Source organism: Lipotes vexillifer, unplaced genomic scaffold (assembly GCF_000442215.2).
Source record: "Lipotes vexillifer unplaced genomic scaffold, Lipotes_vexillifer_v1.1 scaffold593, whole genome shotgun sequence".
Lineage (NCBI taxonomy): Eukaryota > Metazoa > Chordata > Mammalia > Artiodactyla > Lipotidae > Lipotes > Lipotes vexillifer.
This window is the reverse complement of record NW_006773778.1, coordinates 1,303,032-1,322,888: the sequence shown is the minus strand read 5'-3', so window position 1 is coordinate 1,322,888 and position 19,857 is coordinate 1,303,032. Positions and strand designations below refer to the sequence as shown.

At 37.5% G+C, this 19,857-nt stretch overlaps 1 protein-coding gene across 1 annotated transcript; it reads left to right on the top strand.

Moving 5' to 3' along the window:
• Positions 1-2,151: 2,151 nt before the first annotated feature.
• MMP7 (matrix metallopeptidase 7) lies at positions 2,152-18,024 on the top strand. Its single transcript, XM_007448565.1, is given in 6 exon segments — positions 2,152-2,268; positions 6,295-6,521; positions 6,607-6,755; positions 8,099-8,227; positions 15,434-15,595; positions 17,996-18,024. Coding segments are annotated over 6 exon segments (813 nt in total).
• Positions 18,025-19,857: the final 1,833 nt, after the last annotated feature.

Genomic DNA, 19,857 nt, shown 5'->3' with positions numbered 1-19,857 from the left:
ACATGATTAAAAACCTTCCAACAAACAAAAGCCCAGGACCAGATGGCTTCACAGGCGAATTCTAGCAAACATTTAGAGAAGAGCTAACACCTATCTTTCTCAAACTCTTCCAAAATATAGCAAAGGGAGGAACACTCCTAAACTCATTCTAAGAGACCACCATCACCCTGATACCAAAACCAGGCAAAGAGGTCACAAAAAAAGAAAACTACAGGCCAATATCACTGATGAACATAGACGCGAAAATGTTCAACAAAATACTAACAAACAGAATCCAACAGCACATTAAAAGGATCATACAGCATGATCGAGGGGATTTTTTCCCAGGAATGCAAGGATTCTTCACTATATGCAAATCAATCAATGTGATAAACCATATTAACAAATTGAAGGAGAAAAACCATATGATCATCTCAATAATGCAGGAAAAGCTTTTAGCAAAATTCAACACTCATTTATGACAAAAACTCTCCAGAAAGTAGACATAGAGGGAAATTACATCAACATAATAAAGACCATATATGACAAACGCACAGCCAACATCGTTCTCAATGGTGAAAAACTCAAACCATCTCCACTAAGATCAGGAACAAGACAAGGTTGCCCACTCTCACCACTTATTCAACATAGTTTTGGAAGTTTTAGCCACAGCAATCAGAGAATAAAAAGAAGTAAAAGCAATCCAAATCGGAAAAGAAGTGAAACTGTCACTGTTTGCAGATAACATCATACTATACATAGAGAATCCTAAAGATGCTAACAGAAAACTACTAGAGCTAATCAATGAATTTGGTAAAGTAGCAGGATACAAAGTTAATGCACAGAAATCTCTTGCATTCCTATACACTAATGATGAAAAATCTGAAAGAGAAATTAAGGAAACACTCCCATTTACCACTGCAACAAAAAGAATAAAATACCTGGAATAAACCTACCTAAGTAGGCCAAAGACCTCTATTATATTTTTCAGCTCCAGCATATTTAGGGAGTTTCCCATGACTTATTATAGTAAAAAAGCCACGTGCTCTCTCAAGAAATGTGTATTCTATATAATGACAAATGAATAGGTAGTGTAATATGACACAAAAAGCACTGGACTGGGAGTCAGGACTACTATTAACTGGCTGTGTGAGCCTTGGAGAAATAAGTGAACCTGTTGTCTTGGCTTCAGTTTCATCTTCAGGAAAATTGAAGTAAATGGACTAGAATCTCTAGGTCATGGGTCTTTAATTGCTATATGTAGAATAACCATTATGTGTGCTGAGGACCAAACTAGCCCAAGTGGTGGCTGGTCAGCAGCCAATGTCAGGGTGATTGGAAGAGAAAGATTGGAGAAAGTGATTTCCAAGTTGAAGGCCAGCTTTGGAGAAACCTGCAACTACAGAAGGTGAAGCATGGTAAGTATGGTAGATGAACAGGCAAGCCCATGCCTGAAGGTTTTTTTTGTTTAATATTTTTTCATGTAATTCAAGAGGAATGCAAGTGATGTTGACCACTAAGAAGAGAAATAATCTGATTAAAGGGAGATTTGAAGAGGGAATTCTCAGGGCTCCACTAAGGTGCCTGGAAGGTGAGGGAGTGGAGCACAGGCTTTATGGTGGTCACTGACCCAATCACAGCAGAGCATTTCCACTTGCCACTCCTCCCATCAGTCCCCTCTATGACTTTGGAGACTGTTACAAAATGTTTGCTTAATAGTTATTTGAGTATTTGTATCTTTTATGTACTTTTCCAAGCATTTCAAATTTTTCAAAAATTATGTTAAGATAAAATATGTCCTGAATAATGCTCCCCAAATTTTTAAACTGAGAAGACATGTCTAAGTAGCAATTTGATTCTGGCAAATAAAGTGTGTTAAATTTAAAATTTCATGGGTCAAATTTATACAGAAGACAGGTGGGAGAAAAATTCTTTGAAAGACAAACACATTGTGTGCTTCTTGCCAATAAGAATGTAATACTTCCTCATTGTCATTAATAAAAGATAATACACACTTTCAAAGTTCTGTAGACACTAAAAAGAAAGAAAACACTCAAATGCGTCACCTATTTCCATATTCAAGTCTAAGAAGCTATATAAATTCCTCCAGCCTCTGGCAGAAAACACCAAACCAACCATAAGTCCGAGAGCAATCATCTCTGGACAGCAGCTATGCAGCTGGCCGTGCTGACTGTGCTGTACGCTGTGAGTATGCTGCCTGGCACCCTGGCCCTGCAGCTTCCCCAGAAGGCAGGAGGCATGAGTGAGCTGCCGTGGGAACAGGCTCAGGTAGGTCACTGGCCCACTCACCTGGGCCTCCACAGGCTCACCATCAGCATTAGGAAGTATGTTTTTCAATTTTAATAATTTTTCTGATTATATAGGTAATATATGTTTTAATCAAGTAGCTGTTAAGAGCAAGCTTTGGAGCCTGCCCAAAGCGGATTCAAGTTCCAACTCCTCCACTCAACTGTGTAGATGAACACAGGAATGTTATTAAACTTCTCTGACCTTCAGTTTTCTAATTTGGAAGTTGGATAATATAATGATATCAACCAAATGGGGGTGTTGTGAAGCACTTCACAGAGTACCTGAGACATATTCAATAAATTGAAGTCCTTATTGCTACTATTATTTATTGTAACTCGAGATTTTTCTCATAAAGAGCAAAGTGTTGCCTCTTAAGATGAGGACTGCTTGTGATGGAGAGACTTGAAAAGAAAAAATGAGGGTATAAGTCACAGTCCTCCCACTAACAAGCCAGTGATGATGGGCAAGGCATGAACTTCTGACTTTGTTATCTCATATATCTAATAGAGACAATAATACTGTGTTTTATACCTCACAGGATTATTCTAGTGAATAAAGGAAGTGGTAACAATAGCAATTATCATGTATGTAACAATTACAGACTATAAAGTACTTCATATACATTGTGTCATTGAATCCTTAGCTCTATTCTGGGAAAAAGAAGAAACCAAAGTAAGATAAATTCACATACTTACTAACTGTAGATATAAGAGTCAAGGACAATGGAATAGGATAGAAAGCCCAGAGATAAACCCACGCACATATGGACACCTTATCTTTGATAAAGGTGGCAGGAACATACAGTGGAGAAAGGACAGCTTCTTCAATAAGTGGTGCTGGGAAAACTGGACAGGTACATGTAAAAGTATGAGATTAGATCACTCCCTAACACCATACACAAAAATAAGCTCAAAATGGATTAAAGACCTAAATGTAAGGCCAGAAACTATCAAACTCTTAGAGGAAAACATAGGCAGAACACTCCATGACATAAATCACAGCAAGATCCTTCTTGACCCATCTCCTAGAGTAATGGAGATAAAAACAAAAATAAACAAATGGGACCTAATGAAACTTCAAAGCTTTTGCACAGCAAAGGAAACCATAAACAAGACCAAAAGACAGCCCTCAGAATGGGAGAAAATATTTGCAAATGAATCAACTGACAAAGGATTAATCTCTAAAATTTACAGGCAGCTCATGCAGCTCAATAACAAAAAAATAAACAACCCAATCCAAAAATGGGCAGAAGACCTAAATAGACATTTCTCCAAAGAAGATATACAGACTGCCAACAAACACATGAAAGAATGCTCAACATCATTAATCATTAGAGAAATGCAAATCAAAACTACAATGAGATATCATCTCACACCAGTCAGAATGGCCATCATCAAAAAATCTAGAAACAATAAATGCTGGAGAGGGTGTGGAGAAAAGGGAACACTCTTGCACTGCTGGTGGGAATGTGAATTGGTTCAGCCACTATGGAGAACAGTATGGAGGTTCCTTAAAAAACTACAAATAGAACTACCATATGACCCAGCAATCCCACTACTAGGTATATACCCTGAGGAAACCAGAATTCAGAAAGAGTCATGTACCAAAATGTTCATTGCAGCTCTATTTACAATAGCCCGGAGATGGAAACAACCTAAGTGCCCGTCGTCGGATGAATGGATAAAGAAGATGTGGCACATATATACAATGGAATATTACTCAGCCATAAAAAGAAACGAAATTGAGCTATTTGTAATGAGGTGGATAGATCTAGAGTCTGTCATACAGAGTGAAGTAAGTCAGAAAGAGAAGGACAAATACCGTATGCTAACACATATATATGGAATTTAAGAAAAAAAAATGTTATGAAGAACCTAGGGGTAAAACAGGAATAAAGACAGAGACCTACTGGAGAACAGACTTGAGGATATGGGGAGGGGGAAGGGTGAGGTGTGTTAGGGCGAGAGAGAGACATGGACATATATATACTAACAAACGTAAGGTAGATAGCCAGTGGGAAGCAGCCGCATGGCACAGGGAAACCGGCTCGGTTCTTTGTGGCTGTCTGGAGGGGTGGGATAGGGAGGGTGGGAGGGAGGGAGACAAAGAGGGAAGAGATATGGGAACATATGTATATGTATAACTGATTCACTCTGTTATAAAGCAGAAACTAACACACCATTGTAAAGCAATTATACCCCAATAAAGATGTTAAAAAAAAAAAAAGAGTCAAGGACAAGTTCTGGTTCAAAAATCATGTTCTTTCCAATATACTACTTAATAAGTAGCCTAATAAGTGTAAGTAATTATTACCTGGTAAAATAATGGGACATCTACTCCTAAGTATTGTTTATAAATTTAAGCCTTAAGCATAAGAAAAGTTGTGTTTTATTTCACACTAACTTTGACTTTTTATAAGTCCATGTAATACATTGGACTGAACCATATGAAATCAGTGATATTTGACAGTTTTTTTTTTTTCTCCAAAGGAGCAATTTCATATGGGTCCACCTAATGGACTCTACAGGAGGAGTACACTTGCAAGAGTATTGAGTCCCTTTACGCATGGTGCACGTTGTCAATAAACCAGAGGGAGGTTCTCTAGGTTTAAAGGAAGGCAGGAAAATTCATCTTAAGGATGCAGAGAGATTTCTTACAAAGGGTGTCTTTGTAAAGCCTGTAGCCCTGGAAGGGAAAAAAATGAGCTATTTGTTTTCAAATCAGGGATTAATTGCTAATTGTCATGGGTGAATAATAAGTGTTTGTTGTATTGAATGAAATACAGTCATTGGTAACAGGAAGACAGAGCACAATATTGCTAAGGTTACTTATATAAAGTGCATACTCCTAAGCGTTCTCAGACAAGTAAATATTACCACCTACTCCAAATTAGATTGCAAATGAGTGATCCAATGTTTAAATCATTTCAAAGATATTATCACACATTATATAACACTATACATTTTTTTGATGAAATGGGCTTTGGAATCAGAACACAAGTTCAAATACCAGCTCCTTTGGTTACTCATGGGGTGACCTCATGCATCTTATTTCACTCTTCTGAGCCATGATTCTTCAAATGTGATATAGGAAAATAATGCCATACCTTACTTCACAGGGTGGTTATGAGGTTTAAATGAGGTAAGTAATGTAAAGCTCCTGGTATAGTCCCTGGCACTAGTAAGTGCTTAATATAAGTCCTTTGCTGCTGTTGTTATTTCATTCACTTTCTATTTTTTCCTATTTAGGCTGCTGGACTGCCATCCTCATACCCATTCACTAGTGTCCTTTAAGAAATTCCCAGGGACCCGATTGCCCATGGAATACACCTGAGAGACCTGCTTTATCCTGCAGTCTCACAAAGAGGGTTTTACTAAGGAGTTAGCCATGGAAAGAGCACTGGCCTGGTAGTCAAGAAACTCAGAGCCAGTTCTTATACTAACTTAACATGTGACCCCAGGGCAAATCATTTAGTTACTAAGAGTTCTGATTTCTTCACCTGGAGAATACGTATATAAAACAAAATAATGTCATAATAACCTTTCCCAGGACTAAAATGTTAAGACCTTTAACCTCAGCTGGGACCTGATCTCCAGAGAATTTTAGAAAGGGCTGGGTGACTTTGATTCGCCCCATAGGGTCTCTGATGCCAAGGGGAGGTCTCAGCTGTGCCTCTTGAGGGCACACTGGGCACTTTTCCTGATTGGCTATTACAAACAAGTCTATGTTTTATAAAGTATACAGTGTGTTTCTCTTCAAAACATTTAATGGGATAAAAGAAAAGTGGAGGGACTCTTGCTCATGAAATGAAATGGCAGTGCTTCATCATCAATATTAAGTTTTCTTTTCATTAATGCACTCTTGTTTTACTTGGTTACTATGTAAGTATTCTGCCTTCACACTACTATTTGGGTCCACAGGAGTCAGAAGCAAAGATATGCAGACTTCTGAACTAAAAGAAGAAAATAAACAAGAATTATAGATCAATTACTCTCTTTCCAATAGGACTATCTGAAGAGATTTTATCCATCTGAGTCAAAAATAAGGGACCCCAATTGTTTAGAAGTCGAACTCAAGCAGATGCAAAAATTCTTTCACCTGCCCATAACTGCAACATTAAGCTCCCATATTATAGAAATCATACGGAAGCCCAGATGTGGAGTGCCAGATGTTGCAGAATATTCCCTATTTCCAGATCGCCCAAAATGGACTTCCAAAGTAGTCACCTACAGGTTTGTTTTGCTTTGGCTCATTTTAGCAAAAACAGTAAAGCCTATTTCCTAAAAGGTCAAACATTGTTTTCTTGTTTTCTACCAGGATCGTGTCATATACTCGAGACTTACCACATGTCATAGTGAATTAATTAGTGGCAAAGGCCTTCAACGTGTGGAGCAAAGAGATCCCACTGAGCTTCAAGAGAGTTAGCTGGGGAATTGCTGATATCATGATTGGCTTTGCAAGAGGAGGTAAGGAAGATTCCTGCAGGCTGATCCTGTGTGCTATTTTGCTTGTTGTTTATACCAGTGCCCTCCTCTTTCTGGGATATAAAATCTTTAAAGAGATATAGATAGATGATAGATGATAGATAGATAGATAGATAGATGATAGATAGATCATCTCACTAAAGATCAATGTTCTTACACTTTTTCTAGTCCATTAACTTAGAGCCACTTTTTATAGCAGAAGATGGCAAACTATGGCCCATGAGCCAAATCTGTAAGTAGTTATTAGAACACAGCCATGGTCCTTCATTTACCTATTGTCTATGAGAGCTTTGGGGCTACAACGGCAGACTTCAGCAATTCCGACAGAGGTCTTCAAGCCCACAAATCTGGTCCTTCACAGAAAATGTTTGCCAACCTCTGTTTTGTAACATGAACCATGATATACATATATATTTATGGGACAGTTTAAAATATATCTAACTAACATCAACATTAAACCAAAAGAAGAGGTTACAACTTCCAAAGGCCTTAAGTGGTCTCCAAGAAGTGAACAGTCCCTGTGGCTTATTGCCAACACCCTTCATGTAGTAAAAAGTAGAAAATAGAGAATTTTCACATTAAAGGGCTTAAGGAGATATAACCCATATACATGAACTGCTATTAATTGCTGGTGTTTCATGATGCAAATTTAGAGGAAAATGTTGGTCTTTTTGGCCTGCTTTAATGTTAAACTTCCTGGGTGCTGTGAATTTAGCCGAAATTTGAGCTTCAACCACAATATCAACAAGACTGAAGAAAACCTTACAGAAAAGCACTGATCATGGCACTCCATGTTTTTCAAGAACAGGATAAACTGGATATGGCCTGACACCAATTTGAAAATAAATGTCTCTGCATCACAAATAAAAGCACTATCAAAATCTATTTTAAGACACCTTGAGCACAGTTCTTCAAGAGACCGTCTACTACATCCACAAAGAAAAAGCTGGGTTTTTAAGAAAATGTATATTAAATGGTATGCAATTACCTGCTGAATCCAGTACTCAAACTCATTGTCCACTCTGCCACCATCCAGCTAAGGAAAATGATCAAATATAACACTTAGATGCCACCATAAGTAGGATGTGAATGTATTTAAAGTCCATATCAGTAAGCTTTCAACATGTGGTGGTTATCAGGGATGAGCAGTGGTTCTGTGAAAGAAAAAGTCCCTGTGACAAATAAACACCCAAACTACCCTGTGTATGCAGCTGACTGCTTGGGGCTAATCTTTCTAACCTCGATAATCATGTACTGTAAACTAAAAGATGAAATGACTGGAGATAAATTCAGTCACTAAAGGCAATTACCACTTTTTCTTTCAGCTCACGGGGACCCCGACCCATTTGATGGGCCAGGAAACACACTGGCTCATGCCTTTGCACCTGGGCCAGGCCTGGGAGGAGATGCTCACTTTGATGAGGATGAACGCTGGACTGATGCTAGCAATATAGGTACAGCATCCTAAATCTCTTCCACTACATATCCTTTTTAAAATCCTGAACTTTTTATATTTAACTATCTTTAATTTGACAATTGAAAGCAATTAATAATAGTTATTGAGCGCTTTCTAACTGCCACCTCTGTGCTTTAAATGCATTATTGCATTTAATATGCTCATAATGCTCCATATATAGAAGACAGACACTCAGGCTACAGAGTCAACAAATGTTGGGTTCAATTTGCTTTACCTCTACCAATTACTCACTTTGTGTCTTTGGGCAAGTTATTTAATTTCTCTGAGCCTCAGTTTCCTTATCTATGAAATGGGACTATAAATAATTCCTACCTCACAGGATTGCTGTTGGAATTAAATGAGATAATGCTTATGCAGTGCTTAGCACAGTGCTTGGTATATATTAATAATTCAATAAATTATAGCTCTTCTATATATAACTCCAAAATAAGTTTTTTAATTGAAGGTGAAAGAGGAGCAGAGACTATGATATTTGAGAAGTATATACAGTTCTGATATTATTCACTGTTTTTCAGAAAGAACCCACACCATAACCCAGCCTATCATATTCATCACTTTACAAAGTAGAAGATCATAGACAAAACAAAAAACTAATGAAGAGGAGCTCTAGAGAAATAATCCTAACTGGAGACAATGCTTTTTTTCTTTTTTTTTTACATCTTTATTGGAGTATAATTGTTTTACAATGGTGTGTTAGTTTCTGCTTTATAAAAGTGAATCAAATCCCACCCCTCCAGACAGCCACAAAGAACCGAGCCGGTTTCCCTGTGCCATGCGGCTGCTTCCCACTGGCTATCTACCTTACGTTTGTTAGTATATATATGTCCATGTCTCTCTCTCGCCCTAACACAGCTCACCCTTCCCCCTCCCCATATCCTCAAGTCTGTTCTCCAGTAGGTCTCTGTCTTTATTCCTGTTTTACCCCTAGGTTCTTCATAACATTTTTTTTTCTTAAATTCCATATATATGTGTTAGCATACATACGGTATTTGTCTTTCTCTTTCTGACTTACTTCACTCTGTATGACAGACTCTAGGTCCATCCACCTCATTACAAATAGCTCAATTTTGTTTCTTTTTATGGCTATTATTCCATTGTATATACGTGCCACATCTTCTTTACACATTCATCCGATGATGGACACTTAGGTTGTTTCCATCTCCGGGCTATTGTAAATAGAGCTGCAATGAACATTTTGGTACATGACTCTTTTTGAATTATGGTTTTCTCAGGGTATATGCCCAGTAGTGGGATTGCTGAGTCATATGGTAGTTCTATTTGTAGTTTTTTAAGGAACCTCCATACTGTTCTCCATAGTGACTGTACCAACTCACATTCCCACCAGCAGTGCAAGAGTGTTCCCTTTTCTCCACACCCTCTCCAGCATTTATTGTTTCCAGATTTTTTGATGATGGCCATTCTGACTGGTGTGAGATGATATCTCATTGTAGTTTTGATTTGCATTTCTCTAATGATTAATGATGTTGAGCATTCTTTCATGTGTTTGTTGGCAGTCTGTATATCTTCTTTGGAGAAATGTCTATTTAGGTCTTCTGCCCATTTTGGGACTGGGTTGTTTGTTTTTTGTTATTGAGCTGCATGAGCTGCTTGTAAATTTTGGAGATTAATCCTTTGTCAGCTGCTTCATTTGCAAATATCTTCTCCCATTTTGAGGGTTGTCTTTTGGTCTTGTTTATGGTTTCCTTTGCTGTGCAAAAGCTTTGAAGTTTCATTAGGTCCTATTTGTTTATTTTTGTTTTTATTTCCATTTCTCTCGGAGGTGGGTCAAAAAGGATCTTGCTGTGATTTATGTCATAGAGTGTTCTGCCTATGTTTTCCTCTAAGAGTTTTATAGTTTCTGGACTTGCATTTAGGTCTTTAATCCATTTTGAGTTTATTTTTGTGTATGGTGTTAGGGAGTGAGCTAATCTCATACTTTTACATATACCTGTCCAGTTTTCCCAGTACCACTTATTGAAGAGGCTGTCCTTTCTCCACTGTACATTTTTTAAAAGGTGGCTACTGGTTACTGGCCCTGAAAGTGAAATGAGTACTTGTGTTTGGCAATGGGAATTCACCACTACAGTGATGCCTTGCCATGAAAATCTAACCTATGTAAAATTATGACACTGTTTCCGTTTCACATCTTGCATACCTTTTTCATTCTTCCTTCTTCCCACTCAAGGTAAGCTAAAGACAGCGTCCTTCAATCTAATGCACCACAATTGGAACTCTGGCCACTCAAACACATTCACACCTTCCCCCTTATTTGCAAAGACTTTCTATGAGTCTGAGGGAGAGAGAGCTCATACATAATACACTTTAACAAATCAAAAGCACATCCCAGCATCACCTGGAGTTCCTGCCTTATGGTCATGCTTTCTCAAAGCCAACTTTCTCTCTCCTGCTAGTCAAAGTCACTATCATTTATTGAATAGCCATTATTATTTTCCAGATATTGGGAAACTCATTATGACAAATCGACAAGGTAGGAATTATTATCTCCATTTAACAGATGAGGAACTGAGACTCAGAAATACCCATTAATTTGTGCAAAGTTGTCCAGCTAGTAAGTATCAGAGCTGGGTTTCAAAACCAGGTCTTTATATAATACTTATAAGCCTTTGCTTTCCTCTACAGAATACTGCTATCTGAGTGATTACATAAGAAGCAAATAGGCAGAAAAACATATTAAAAAAAAAAAAGGTGATGAGATTAAAGCACTACTGTTCTTTTCTTTAAAACTTTATTGAAGTATAGTTGATTTACAGTGTTGTGTTAATTTCTGCTGTACTGCAAAGTCATTCAGTTATACACATATTCTTTTTCATATACTTTTCCATTATGGTTTATCACAGGGTATTGAATAGAGTTCCCTGTGCTTTACAGTAGGAGCTTGTTGTTTATCCATTCTATATATAATGGTTTGCATCTGCTAATCCCAAACTCCCAATCCTTCCCTTCCACAGCCCCACCCCCTTGGCAACCATGAGTCTGCTCTCAATGTCTGTGAGTCTGTTTTTGTTTCATAGATATGTTCATTTGTGTCATATTTTAGATTCCACATATAAGTGATATCAGATGGCATTTGTCTTTTTCTTATTTCACTTAGTATGATATCTCAGGTCCATCCATGTTGCTGCTAATGGCATTATTTCGTTATTTTCTATGGCTGAGTAGTATTCCATCATATAAATGTACCACATCTGTGGGGTTTTTTTAACATCTTTATTGGAGTATAATTGCTTTACAATGGTGTGCTAGTTTCTGATGTATAACAAAATGAATCAGCTATACATATACATATAACCCCATATCTCCTCCTTCTTGCGTCTCCCTCCTACCCTCCCTATCTCACCCCTCTAGGTGGTTAAAAGCACTGAGCTGATCTCCCTGTTCTATGTGGCTGCTTTCCAATAGCTCTCTATTTTACATTTGGTAGGGTATATATGGCCATGCCACTCTCTCACTTACCCTTGTCCTCCCCCCCATGTCCTCAAGTCCATTCTCTATGTCTGCATCTTTATTCCTGTCCTACTCCGAGGTTCTTCAGAACACTTTTTTTTTTTTAAGATTCCATATATATGTGTTAGCATACGGTATTTGTTTTTCTCTTTCTGACTTATTTCATTCTGTATGACAGAATATAGGTCCATCCACCTCGCTACAAATAACTCAATTTCGTTTCTTTTTATGGCTGAGTAATATTCCATTGTATATAAGTGCCACATCTTTTTACCCATTCATCTGTCGATGGACACTTAGGTTGCTTCCTGGCTACTGTAAATAGTGCTGCAATGAATACTGGGTACATGGCTCTTTTTGAATTACGGCTCTCTGGATATATGCCCAGCAGTGGGATGCCCAGCAGTGGGTAGTTCTATTTTTAGTTGTTTAAGGAACCTCCATAGTGTTCTCTGTAGTGGCTGTATCAATTTACATTCCCGTCAACAGTGCAAGAGTGTTCCCTTTTCTCCACACCCTCTCCAGCATTTATTGTTTCCAGATTTTTTGATGATGGTCATTCTGACTGGTGTGAGGTGATACATCATTGTAGTTTTGATTTGCATTTCTCTAATGATTAGTGATGTTGAACATCCTTTTATGTGTTTGTTGGCAATCTGTATATCTTCTTTGGAGAAATGTCTGTTTAGGTCTTCTGCCCATTTTTGTACTGGGTTGTTTGATTTTTTGATATTGAGCTGCATGAGCTGCTTGTATATTTTGGAGATTAATCTTTTGTCAGTTGCTTCATTTGCAAATATTTTCTCCCATTCTGAGGGTTGTCTTTTGGTCTTGTTTATGGTTTCCTTTGCTGTGCAAAAGCTTTTAAGTTTCATTATGTCCCACTTGTTTATTTTCGTTTTTATTTCCATTTCTCTAGGAGGTGGGTCAAAAAGGATCTTGCTGTGATGTATGTCATAGAGTGTTCTGCCTCTAGGTTTTCCTCTAAGAGTTTTATAGTTTCTGGCCTTACATTTAGGTCTTTAATCCATTTGGAGTTTATTTTTGTGTATGGTGTTATGGAGTGTTCTAATTTCATTCTTTTACATGTAGTTGTCCAGTTTTCCCAGCACCACTTATTGAAGAGGATGTCTTTTCTCCATTGTATATTCTTACCTCCTTTGTCAAAGATAAGGCGACCATAGGTGCGTGGGTTTATCTCTGGGCTTTCTATCCTGTTCTATTGGTCTATATTTCTATTTTTGTGCCAGTACCATACTGTCTTGATTACTATAGCTTTGTACTGTAGTCTGAAGTCAAGGAGGCTGATTTCTCCAGCTCCATTTTTCTTTCTCAATATTGCTTTGGCTATTTGGGGTCTTTTGTGTTTCCGTAAAAATGTGAAATTATTTGTTCTAGTTTGTGAAAAATGTCATTGGTAATTTGATAGGGATTGCATTGAATCTGTAGATTGCTTTGGGGAGTATAGTCATTTTCACAATGTTGATTCTTCCAATCCAAGAACATTGTATATCCCTCCATCTGCTTGTATCCTTTTTCATTTCTTTCATAAGGGTCCTATAGTTTTCTGCATACAGGTCTTTTGTCTTCTTAGGTAGGTTTATTCCTAGATATTTTATTCTTTCTGTTGCAGCAGTAAATGGGAGTGTTTCCTCAATTTCTCTTTCAGATTTTTCTTCATTATTGTATAGGAATGCAAGAGATTTCTGTGCATTAATTTTGTATCTTGCTACTCTACCACATTCATTGATTAGCATTAGTAGTTTTCTGGTAGCATCGTTAGGATTCTCTATGTATAGTATTATGTCATCTGCAAACAGTGACAGTTTTACTTCTTCTTTTCCAATTTAGATTCTTTTTATTTCTTTTTCTTCTCTGATTGCTGTGGCTAAAACTTCCAAAACTATGTTGAATAATAGTGGTGAGAGTGGGCAACCTTGTCTTCTTCCTGATCTTAGTGGAAATGGGTTCAGTTTTTCACCATTGAGAACGATGTTGGCTGTGGGTTTGTCATATATGGCCTTTATAATGTTGACATAAGTTCCCTCTATGACTACCTTCTGGAGGGTTTTTATCATAAATGGGTGTTGAAGTTTGTCAAAAGCTTTTTCTGCATCTATTGAGATGATCATATGGTTTTTATTCTTCAGATTGTTAATATGGTGTATCTCACTGATTGATTTGAGTATATTGAAGAATCCTTGCATTCCTGGGATAAACCCCACTCAATCATGGTGTATGATCCTTTTAATGTGCTGTTGGATTTTGTTTGCTAGTATTTTGTTGAGGATTTTTGCATCTATGTTCATCAGTGATATTGGCCTGTAGTTTTCTTTCTTTGTGATATCCTTGTCTGGTTTTGGTATCAAGATGATGGTGGCCTCGTAGAATGAGTTTAGGAGTGTTCCTCCCTCTGCTATATTTTGGAATAGTTTGAGAAGGATAGGTGCTAGCTCTTCTCTAAATGTTTGATAGAATTTGCTTATGAAGCCATCTGGTCCTGAGCTTTTGTTTGTTGGAAGATTTTTAATCATAATTTCAATTTCAGTGCTTGTGATTGGTCTGTTTATATTTTCTATTTCTTCCTGGTTCAGTCCCAGAAGGTTGTGCTTTTCTAAGAATTTGTCCATTTCTTCCAGGTTGTCCACTGTATTGGCATAGAGTTGCTTGTAGTAATCTCTCATGATCTTTTGCATTTCTTCAGTTTCAGTTGTTACTTTTTCATTTCTAATTCTGTTGATTTGAGTCTTCCCTTTTGTCTTGATGAGTCTGGCTCATGGTTTATCAATTTTGTTTATCTCTCAAAGAACCAGCTGTTAGTTTTATTGATCTTTGCTATTGTTTCCTTCATTTATTTCTGATCTGATCTTTATGATTTCTTTCCTTCTGCTAACTTTGGGGTTTTTTTTGTTCTTCTTTCTCTAATTGCTTTAGGTGTAAGGTTAGGTTGTCGATTTGAGATGTTTCTTGTTTCTTGAGGTAGGATTGTATTCCTATAAACTTCCCTCTTAGAACTGCTTTTGCTGCATCCCATAGGTTCTGGGTCATCGTGTTTTCATTTTCATATGTTTCTAGGTATTTTTTGATTTCCTCTTTGATTTCTTCAGTGATCTCTTGGTTATTTAGTAGTGTATTGTTTAGCCTCCATGTGTTTGTATTTTTTACAGATTTTTTCCTGAAATTGATATCTAGTCTCATAATGTTGTGGTTGGAAAAGATACTTGATATGATTTCAATTTTCTTAAATTTACCAAGGCTTGATTTGTGACCCAAGATATGATCTTACCTAGAGAATGTTCCATGAGCACTTGAGAAGAAAGTGTATTCTGTTTTTTTTTGGATGGAATGTCCTATAAATATCAATTAAGTCCATCTTGTTTAATGTATCATTGAAAGCTTGTGTTTCCTTATTTATTTTCATTTTGGATGATCTGTCCATTGGTGAAAGTGAGGTGTTAAAGTCCCCTACCATGACTGTGTTACTGTTGATTTCCCCTTTCATGGCTGTTAGCATTTGCCTTATGTATTGAGGAAAGCACTACTATTCTGATTCCTCTTCTAAACCTTCCGCCCTTGTGAAGGCCTGGAAACAAATAAGCAAACTATGGAGAATTTAAACAGTTAGGTATTTTATAGTTATTTTTATTATTATCTATTTTGATTTTATTATATATATAGCTATTTTTTTTACAGTTACTGTATGTCTCTTTTGCTGCAGGAATTAATTTCCTGTATGCTGCAACTCATGAACTTGGCCATTCCTTGGGTCTGGATCATTCATCTGATCCTAATGCTGTGATGTATCCAACTTATGGAGAAGGCGATTACAAGAATTTCAAACTTTCACAGGATGATATCAATGGAATTCAGAAATTATATGGTAATATTTATGATTTCCATATTTCCAATGTCTCCTTAAGACATTGCCTCCTTTGGGTAGGCTTGAATGAGAAAGGCTGGGAAATAGGTATTTACTTGGAAAAACACACTGGAATTTTTATATCTAAAAGCCTATTGAGGGGAGAAATTTGAGACATTAGATACTTGAAATTTAATCATGCTATTTTATACTATGAGGATATTGATCTTAAGTTTTAAGTAATACAGTATCATTTGGTGAAATCATGAAAATGACGCTTTCAAACGTTTTTTGTAAGCTGCCACTCACTCTTCTTTCTTACTTGGTTCAAATATTTTAGGGAGCCTCCCCCATAGGGACGGACAGAGGAACATAACACCTTCCCCCGTAGCTTCCCGCTCCCAAGGGTTTGGCCCTAAGTGCTTAAAAGTTACCCAATTTTTCCTGCCTGTATATATGCATAGGGAAATGGGTTAACCATAGACAGTGACTTCTTATTATTGCTGGTCATGACGGGTATGAATATACCATGTCCCAATCTACACTTTTTTGTTTTAATCAAGTTCCAAATTCAGTTTAAAAGAATAAACTGATTTGTATTTGCTTGATCAAGTCAGAAAGAGTAATGTGAGAAAGGAATCAAAGGACAAGGATAAAAAGCCATGTCTCTAGATAAATATGAGAATAGTAAGAGTCAAAGAAGCTAAATAAATCGTCCAAGGACAAGAGGCTGCTGAGTTCTTGAACAAAGATTCCAAGCCAGGGCTGCATGATTTCACATTCTTTCTACTTCATATTTCAGCCTATCACTACTTAATATGCTTCTAAAAGCAATTTGGAAAAGAAAATACATACAGAATGATATCTTTAAGTACACAGATATAATTAAACCTTTCCAGCAAATTACCAGGATGATAAGAATATTAGGCAAAAAGATAACATAAGAGTCTCTGAATGTTCAGAAGAGCAATGAAAGTGCTTCCACATAATAAATAATGTAATGTCCTCAGGGGGAAATTACTCCTGTAGGATAATGGATTTAAGCTGTCCGTTGAACCTATAACTTACTATCCATCAGCATCTCCCAAACTGTGTTCCCAGAACACTGGTCCTACCAGACAATTCCCCAAAAAAAGATGCTTTGGAGATACAAGTTCAAAAACCACTACCTACTGTATTTAAAGTGCACAGGATGTTAAAAGGGATCTAACAAACTGTCATTTAACTCAGTGCTTCCCAAATTATAATCCTTTTTGTGGCACACCCATTGAGCCCTCTCAGAATAGCATTTCAGAGAAATTTGGAAAATACCATTAACTGTACCACAAAGTTCTGACTTAAGGAGCTGCTGCTGTCCAAAAAAGTTCACGGAACACTGACAATTGTTGGTAAAGTCAACACCAACAAAACAGAAAATAGTACCTCCCCTTATATAAAACTATGGAACTTACAGAATACTCTATGGCATGTATAACTATCTTTGAACCTTAAGAAAATTAGAAAGGGCCTGAAAAATGTTCTTCGGCAGACTGATTAGATTTAACATAAAGAAGATGGATTAGTGCATTAAATCCTTAAGTATTAGACAGTGAAGTGCCTCTAGTCAAAGTTGGAAAGAGGTAGCTTCTGGACAAATGAAAGTAAGATTTAATTACATAGGTTTTTTTTTGTTTTTTTTGTTTTTTTTGTTTTTTGCGGTACGCGGGCCTGCTCACTGTTGTGGCCTCTCCCGCTGCAGAGACAGGCTCTGAACGCGCAGGCCCAGCGGCCATGGCTCATGGGCCCAGCCGCTCCGCGGCACGTGGGATCCTCTCAGACCGGGGCACGAACCCGTGTCCCCTGCATCGGCAGGCGGACTCTCAACCACTGCACCACCAGGGAAGCCCTACATAGGTTTTTAATGTAGGTAGTTTATTAATACAAGAAGTGATGTGAGCAGAAAATATAAATTCAAAAGAATGTGGTTAAACTCATGGATATAAAATTCCCAATGTTCCTTTCAGAATAATAAAAATAATAGCTAAAATGCATCAAGTTTTTATAGTGTACCAGGCATTTCATGTGCAATAGCTTATTTAATTCAACAATCCAATGAGTTGTTACTGTCCTCATTTTACAGGCTAGTAATCTAACATGAAGAGAAGCTAAGTAATAACTTACCCAAGATCACATGGCTGGTAAAATTATAGAGTGAAAAGACAGGGTGCAAAGATATCTGACCACCCAGGGACTACACTCCATACAGTGTTGCCTTTTTAGCCTTTGGATGTTGTTCTTCAGAACCGTTGTCCCAGGCACAGAAACTGGGCTGGGTGAATGACGGACTGTACATGCAGTGACATTTCTTGTGTTTTTATAGTCTTAGGATTTTTAAATATGTTTTATACGTTGTCAGAATGTTCTTATTTTGTCTCTTCACAGGAAAGAGAAATGTTTCAAGAAAAAATTAGAAACTTCAGGGAGAACACACATTCATTCATTGGATTCTATATAGTTGTTCCCAACCAGAATTAAAGAACACTGTTGCTGCACTCCATTTACCCCTTGCTGCCTCCACCCTTGTATTGTGGTTGGTTTTTGTACATCTCTCTCCCCCTCCGGGGATAAACCCTACTATGACATTACTATGTCTTACTCATCTATGACTCTCCTCAAGCAACATGCACTTGGTGGATGTCAATAAATGTTAAATACATAGATAAATAAAATTTTTATTCCATGGTAAAATGATTTCTATTTGGAAGTACTGTTTCTGTGGCAAGAGAAGATATGCTAAGACTAAGACCAGAAAAAATAATTAAATAACTCCACCACATTATTTTGGGACTTCAGCTGCACCTCACCCTATCACCAGTTGGGTAAGGTATAGTATAGTATAGTATAGTATAGTATAGTATAGTACAGTATAGTATAAACCAAGATAGTATAACCCAAAGGTACCTTAAATTCCTCTCATCCTTTGGTCCAATCCCTCACTCTGAGTATTCTGGGAAGTCCAAATCTTCCCACAAAATGTGTGTGAATTCCCAGGGATTTACATTCTCACAATCCCTTCTGGCACCAAGTTCCTGCCCCTGAACTGACTTCATGGCATCTCTCCGACCACAGCTGCTCTGTGTTCCCTTTCCTCTGCCCCATCACAACCCAAATATCAATCTCACCCTCTTCTCTTTTACTTTCTCCAAACCAGTCCTACAAGGCTTTTGTGAGATTGTTGACACTGCTGAAGATTTGCATCAATGGTGAGATTTTACACTGCACAAGGACAATGAAACTGAACTAAACTCAAATTGGATATTATTCTCACACTTCAAATCCTTTACCCATCCCAGCACCAGGAATTTCCCACTGGCCACCTACCTCTGCAGGCTCCAACCTCCTACCACATCTCTCCCTAATCCTCAAATCTCTAAACCCCAGTCCTTCTGACTTCCCTCAGAAACTCATTTCCTGAGGTTCAGGTAGCTCTCCCTCTCCGTGCACAGAGACTCGCTACTGTGTTTCTGTGGGAAAAACACTCTCTATGCGGGGCTTAACCCTTTAGCAGGACACAGAGCTGGCAAAGGCTTTTCCATTTCAGCTGTTCCTCCTCCATATTCCCTGCACCCATGCATGGGTTTCTCTACAAATAGAGGGATAAATAATTGTAATTTACTTTCTTACTGATACAAATTATGCCACACATAAGCACACTGAAAAGATGTATTCATTTTTAAAAATTTCATTTAAGGATTTTTTTTCACCCAAAATGGATCAATAATCCAAAACTCAGAAATACCACCAAAACCATTAAGGAGCCATTCCAGGGACAGATAAAATGAGGGGGGAATCTACAACCTAGGCAAAATGAGTTATATATTTAAAGACTCTCTTAAAACATAAGGGAATAGGTCTATAATAAAAATGAAAAGGAAGAAGTCATTAACTTTAATTTCTTCATTTTGTAGATGATAAAACAGATCAAGAGAGGTTAAATTTCCATAAATTTTGCAGTAAACAAACGTGTCCTGTGATTAAAGCATTTTGTTTGTTTGCCTGTTTGCATTTTGGTTTGGGCAGCAGAAGGCAATATCTATCTTGTAGCTGAAATGGATATTGTTTTTACCTGCCCAGCATCCCTTCACCCTAATTTTTGGGACAGGGACAGTCTTTCCCCTTTGCATATTATCTTAGTGAGACATACTTTAATATGCCACATGCTGCCAAGGAAGGGAGTACAGGACCCAAGTTTGGCCTATCAGACACTCCCTCTTAAAACACCAGACAGACACTGATTCACCCTG